The sequence below is a fragment of the Eurypyga helias genome, unplaced genomic scaffold (genome assembly GCF_000690775.1).
Source record: "Eurypyga helias isolate BGI_N326 unplaced genomic scaffold, ASM69077v1 scaffold8778, whole genome shotgun sequence".
Classification (NCBI taxonomy): domain Eukaryota; kingdom Metazoa; phylum Chordata; class Aves; order Eurypygiformes; family Eurypygidae; genus Eurypyga; species Eurypyga helias.
The window spans coordinates 805-7525 of NW_010267538.1; the positions used below are offsets into that span (position 1 = coordinate 805).

The window sequence follows — 6721 nt, forward strand, 5'->3', positions numbered from 1 at the left end:
GGTGCGAGTGGCTTTTTCCAGGGAGCTATGAAGAAATACTCTGAATGTCTGACTTGGGTGTGAAAGTTTCAGGAAGGTATTTTTCATTCCCTGAAAGACTCGGATCGTCCTCCCGCTGAGCACGGCTCTGCTAGTCATATGTAAATGTCATACTTTTCTCCTCCGTGGCTTGGTTATAACATGTTTGACCGAGTGTGGTGTTTCATTCCCGTATTTCTAGGTATACGTACGAAGAGAGGTACGTTTTTGCAGCACACTTCAAGTAGAGCGATACTATATGGCATACAAAAATAATAGGGATCTAAAAAATTACGTCTTTTTGCAAACGAGCACCCAAGGCCTGCCGGGGAGGGGGATAGGAATACAAGCTTTAGGAGGAAAAAAAAATTAGTAACCTATAAAGGTAGCTGAGGTGGGGTACTCGGGTACTTCCCTTCTTCTTTCAGTGTAATTTACTGCTTCTAAGCGTAGGGCATACGCTAGCAGTAATCACAGAGTGCAGTCTTCACTGTGCTGCTGCTTACACTTGCTGTCACGTTGCTTGGAAGGCACGTGCTTTGGCACATTTTGAAGGCCCGTTGAAGATTTCTGGTTGCCTGCGTCCCGGTCACCTCAAACAGCAGTGGCTGAAATCTACAGTAAACTTTCCAGAAGCGAAACTTCTTCCTGTTGTATGATTTTGGAACGTTGTTCCAGCGGGTCTGGTCTGGATGAGCCTTCGTCGCCGCATTAATTCCCACGTTGGTTTGTAAAAAATAAAAAATTAAAAGGTGTCCTTTTTTTTCGGTTGGTTCCAGAAAATCATCAAAAATGGGCAAAGGCGATCCTAAGAAGCCGAGAGGTAAAATGTCTTCGTACGCCTTCTTCGTGCAAACCTGCCGGGAGGAGCATAAGAAGAAACATCCAGATGCTTCAGTGAACTTTTCAGAGTTCTCAAAAAAATGCTCAGAACGATGGAAGGTAGGAATAGCCGCTTAAAAAAAAAACCACCCATAAAACCTTAAACGATTGCTTTGTGTGAAATACTATTCAAGACACTCAATTATTTCCTTATAGGTGTAGGTTTTAGATAAGTGTGAAGTACAGTTGCAGGGTTAGGGGTAACTATTCCTCGTTCTTGCCTTACCTTAAACTCCCCCCACTGAAATTTTGGAGTGGACTTTGATATGCTTTTGAATCTTAAAAATCAGGTTTTATCCTTATGGGTCCTCTCCAACTTGAGATATTCTGTGTTTCTAATTGCCTTCCAGACTATGTCTTCTAAGGAGAAAGGGAAGTTTGAAGATATGGCAAAGGCTGACAAGCTTCGTTACGAAAAAGAAATGAAAAACTATGTACCACCCAAGGGGGAAACAAAAAAGAAGTTCAAGGATCCAAATGCACCGAAGAGGCCTCCGTAAGTAGATTCCCAGTGAGTTTATCTTGTTTGGGACCATCATGCTGGAGCGTATCTATAACATGATCATTTTATCCAGGTTTAGGAGCTTCAGAAATACCAGACTACATGATTTTCCTGACCAGTGGCGTAAAGATAGGTTAAAATTTGAGTTAGGTACGACAGGTTTGAGGTTGGTCCTCCTTATCTAAGTTAGAATAACGTCAGCCTTTAAAAGCAGCTGCGGAAACCAGCGACATGCAGTTCTGACTTGCATTTACAACTTGTAGTAAGAGGGTAATTGTGGTGTGAAATGGGAGTGAAATATTTCAGGCCCCGCTCTCCCCACCTGTCGGCTTGAGCGGCATTTTTGATTGGCGGGCCGTGTAAAATGAAGAGGCTTTTGCACAGAGCAGGTTAGAGGGATGGTCTTGCACATAAAAGCAGCTCGGAGAATTAAAACTTCAGCCACTATGTAGAGAGTAATGACTTTGGGTTCACCTGGTAGTAGACATCCCTTTTTAGGAATACGTTGTGCGTTTTAAATGGAGCTAATCCTGAAAGGAACAGGGAAATTCCTGTACCAGCAAATGTTCTTTTTGGGGCTGATGCTGTCATCTGGAAATCCTACTTTTTGTAACAAATATTGCGGCTTCTCTGCCTTGAACAGTTCTGACGTAACATTTGCTCCCCTGCTATCCTTCGCTCATTCTCCTTTCTTAAGATTTTCTCTGAAGGTGGTGTGTATTCTCTCGTACTCGGCCAGAAACAGGACCAGATGTGCAGCGTTCCCTGAGAGACAAGGATGTGTTCAGTTTTCAAACTACTTTATTCAGTTCTGAGACCTTCTGTTGCAGTTCATGTTTGTCTCACTGTTAGGTGCTTTTCCACAGTGCTCTTAAGAAAGAGTAACGAAGGTCACGAGACTTTCTCTTACAGTAAAGTCTAAAATAATCCTCCTCTTTTTTTCTCCCCTGTGTAGTTCGGCTTTTTTCTTGTTTTGCTCCGAGTTTCGTCCAAAAATCAAAGGAGAACATCCTGGTCTGTCCATTGGGGACGTCGCAAAGAAACTGGGAGAGATGTGGAACAACACCGCTGCAGATGATAAACAGCCTTATGAAAAAAAGGCTGCCAAACTGAAGGAGAAGTATGAAAAGGTAACATGGACGTAGGGGTGGTTTGGGGAGGTCAAGCCTCTATCCGGGCATCTTGTTTCCTTCTCCCGTACTCCGGTACCTGGTGCTGCAAATCATAATAAGCTGATGACAAATGTCCTGGTATTTGTTGGGAGCGATGGCATGAAGGAGCGTGTGGTTTGTTACTGCAGTGCTGAGCTGCCATCCTTTGTGTTGAACTGTCTGCGCTCATCCGTGATTCGGGACCGTCGACGGCGGTCTCATAGAGACCGTGCTGCCTGTGCTGTTAGTACAACAGAAGGTCGCAGCAGTGCCTGGGTTAAGGTGGTAGCGTGGCGTAATGCCAGCGAAGAACTAAATGGTTCTCACCCGTTTTGGAGGCGTCCGGTGTTGATGAACATCCCTGAACCCTGGGATAATCCACACACGGACCTGAACGTCGGGGTGATTCACACACGGAGATGCTCGTTTTGGTTTATTCTGGGGATAATGTCAGAGCACTCGGGAGATGGTAGTTTTAGGCATGCCTTTTTCCTGTACCTGGTTGGTGTCCGTCTCCCTTCTGGTAATTAACCTAGTTAATAATACATAGGAAGCAGCATGTCATACAATTTCTTGAATTATTAAAGCTAAATCCCATCGTCGTTAGCGGAGCTGTAGGAATTTGTGCACGCTGGGTAGCGCTACGTGCGTTTTTATTTCCAGAGGCAGATCCCTATCCCGACAGGAGGAAACCAAGGGAGGTGTAAAGCATCCTGACGATGCTTTACAGTGCATCAGCAACCGCCTAGAGCTCATGTGTGCCACCTGTGTCCGCATTTTGTGCCCCGACCTTCCTCTGGATAATTCTTCTGGCAAACAAAACCACTTGAAAATTGTAGTGAGCAAGGTGGCCTCTTCAAGTCCTAATTACGTGCTGGAGGGGAACTCCAGGGCTAGGAGCTTTCCTGTGTTGTCCTGCCTGTGCACCATAAACGCTGCAGCAGGGTGAATGTTTGTACCGACAGCCAGGGCAGCTCGGAAGGGTCTTTGTTGTGTGGCATTTTCACCTTCACTCGCGTCACCCTTAGGGTGGCGAACGGGGGTTTTGAGGTGCAGCGACCTCGGTGTTTGGCTGCTCAACCTCGGGCTCAGGGGTTGTCCTGGCTCCTGAAGCGTTCACGCTAAGCTCTAAGGGACTCCGAGGGAACTGTAGGATTGAGTAGTGCCGTGTTCGTGGGGCAGGGAGTATCTGAAGCTTTGGGCCACCTGCGCGAAGGTGGTGACGTCGCGCTGGTACGTTTAAGGTCAGTTCCGTTACGTAAACTTCGTTATTCTGGCACAAAGTGGGGAAGTCCAGCTGTTCCTCTGGCTTGGTCTTCCAGGTACAGCTTTGACTTCCCCGGAACGAGAACTGAATTCCGTGCGTTCTAAACGACTAGAATAAATTTATTGCATGCAGAAGGTGGCACTGTCTACCCTTTAATCAAGTTCTTGTACCTTTTATTTTGTAAACTTCAGTTAGGCAGAATTCTGTGTAATTGCTCTTTGGCGAGGCATAACATTGCAAATATCGAGCCGTGTCGTTCCAATGTGTTTCGAATGGCTGACTACAGGTCTGTGCCCTGGACAAGGATTTTCCTGTACGTTTCCTTAGGCATCCTAGGAGGTAGGGCTAGAAAGGGACTGTAACAGCGCTCCCTGCTTGATTTCCTTACAGGATAGCGGGCTCAGCTGTCCCTTTACCACCCAAGCAGCAGCTTTTCCAGCCTGTTCCCCAGATCCTAACAGCAGAGATTCCTCAGCGGCCGTAAGTGGCCTGTTCCGACGCACCGGGATGGTTTCCATATTGGAGGGTTCCCCTTTGGTGTTGGGCCTCAGATCACCTTGTAACTGAAGCCGCAGCTCCCGATCCTACCCCGGTGGACGCGGAGAAGGGGCAGGGAGCTGGGTGGCTCTGGTTTCGCGTGCACCCTCGGGAAGTTGCTCGGTTGGCTGGTTAAATCGTTGAGAGATTCTTCCTGCTTTTCTTCTCCAAGGATATTGCTGCATACCGGGCCAAAGGGAAGGTTGATGCAGGCAAAAAAGTAGTCGCCAAGGCTGAGAAGAGCAAGAAGAAGAAGGAGGAGGAGGAGGATGAGGATGAAGATGAAGAGGATGAAGATGACGAAGAGGAGGAAGAAGAGGAGGATGAAGATGACGATGACGACGAATAAGTCTCTCTTAGAGCAATTTCTTTCTTGTCTATAAAGCATTTAACCCCCCTGTACACAACTCACTCCTTTTAAAGAAAAACAAACAATTGAAATGTAAGGCTGTGTAAGATTTGTTTTTAAACTGTACAGTGTCTCTTTTTTTGTATAGTTAACACACTACCGGATGTGTCTTTAGATAGCCCTGTCCTTAGTGGTATTCGGATGGCCACTAACCTTGCCTGGTACAGCGTGGGGGTTGTAAATTGGCATGGGAGTTTCAAAGCAGGTCCTTGTTGGTGCACAGCACAAATTCAGTTCCGTACGGGGATGTAGAGTTCGGTTTCCATCTTCGGTTGTCTCTGATGCATCGTCCCAAATCACTGTCGTTCTGTTAACTGAATACCACTCTGTAATTGCGAAAAGGAAAAGTTGCAGCTGTTTTGTTGACATTCTGAATGCTTCTAAGTAAATACGATTTTTTTATTAGTATTGTTGTCCTTTTAATAGGTGCCCTTGGAAAATCATACTTCTTATTTTCTCCTTTTTTGGTTTGGGTTTGGTTTTTTGTTTGTTTGTTTGTTTGAGGGGAATTCATCTTTTCGCTTTCCTGAAATGCCCGTTGGGGATCCCGGGAATACTATGGTTTTCATCTTTCATATAACCAGCTGATAAACAAAGCTTTGATCCGCATAATCGCCATAGGGTAAGAAAAGAGGTAGATAGGCCTACGGGGAACGAGCGTTCTTCCGTAACCGGAAACAAAGACGGCGCGTCGGTCTCGACCAACTGGTAGTCGTTGGGATGTTTGTGAAATGTCATATTCCGTTGGGTTGCACGAGTTCACCGGTTTGGGAGAGCTGAGGAGCGTGGAGTTCGGATTGACAGAAATGAAATACTTTGGGGGGGAGGGTGGGGAGGGAAGAGGGAACCTTCCATTTCTTTTGTCCTAGAAGGACCCATAGGAAGAGGCGTGTGGCCATGGGTTATGGAGACATTTACACGTGTGACGCCGTTACCGTGTAACGGAAGTTGGATTTGTAAATCTCCGGACACTCGGCAGGGGGGTGGGGGAGGGGAGCGTACCCGAAAGGCGTACAGTTCAAAAGCGTGGAGCGACCGTCTTGCTTGTCGGTGACGGGTCTGGTGGTGGCCACGGGCTGTACACCGTGAAACTCTCCCGGTAGCAAACGGCCCACGAGAAAACGACGATTTGGGGTGGTTGGTTTGGTTTTTTCCTTTCTTTCTAAGATTTCTATAAATGGTACCATTATTATTTGTTAAATCTATGTAAATTCATATTTGTATTCTTGAAATTCTAGTTTTAGCCCTTTAAACAAAGTTGTATATTGTCTCAAATTGAAAACGAGATAAGATGTATTTTTCCTGTTAGGTTTTATACCGCGCTCTGGATGTTCGCCCATTTTTAAGTTAAATATAGCTGTATGGAAAAGTACATTTTATTAAATTTTGCATTAAAAAGTGATGAAATGTTTATGGTATGCCACCGATGGCTAATTTGGTCAAATACAGTTCTCTTCCAAAACCAAAGCTAAGGGTTTTTTTTTTTTTGGTGTTGTTGTTGGTGTTTGTTGCATATTGAGTAAAACTTCAAGTGCTGGCAACTGTTGAACTATTTTCACATATACCTGCTTACCAGTTCGGGGGACAATTTGGCAGTTTTGTGGTTCCAAAATTAACGGTTCTCTTAAATGCCAGTGTTTAAAAAGAAAAAAAAAAAAGGAAAAAAGGCAAAAAAAAGGCATTCTTGTAATTTTACACGCTTTTGTGATGGAGTATTGTTTTTGTTATACGATTTTGACTTTCAGATTCTTATTTCAATTTGCATTTATGTATAACTTCAGGAGAAATATTGGACATCTGAATCCTGGATGATACTAATAAACTAATAATTGCAGAGGTTTTAACTACTTAGTCAAGTGGCTCGCTTGATGTCCCGAGGGTGTGGGGGCGGGCTCTTCGCGTGTGGGTCTTCTCGGGCGCCTGCGTCCCCGCCGCGTCCAACGGAGCGACGCCCT

The 6721-nt window shown here is 45.4% G+C and overlaps 1 protein-coding gene across 1 annotated transcript; it reads left to right on the top strand.

Annotated features, from left to right (window-relative positions):
• Positions 1–800: 800 nt before the first annotated feature.
• Positions 801–5172, top strand: HMGB1 (high mobility group box 1). Its single transcript, XM_010157455.1, has 4 exons — positions 801–960; positions 1251–1396; positions 2358–2532; positions 4530–5172. The coding sequence occupies exons 1-4, from the start codon at positions 811–813 to the stop codon at positions 4704–4706; spliced, it is 648 nt and encodes a 215-aa protein (XP_010155757.1). The 5' UTR covers positions 801–810; the 3' UTR covers positions 4707–5172.
• The last annotated feature ends 1549 nt before the right edge of the window (positions 5173–6721 follow it).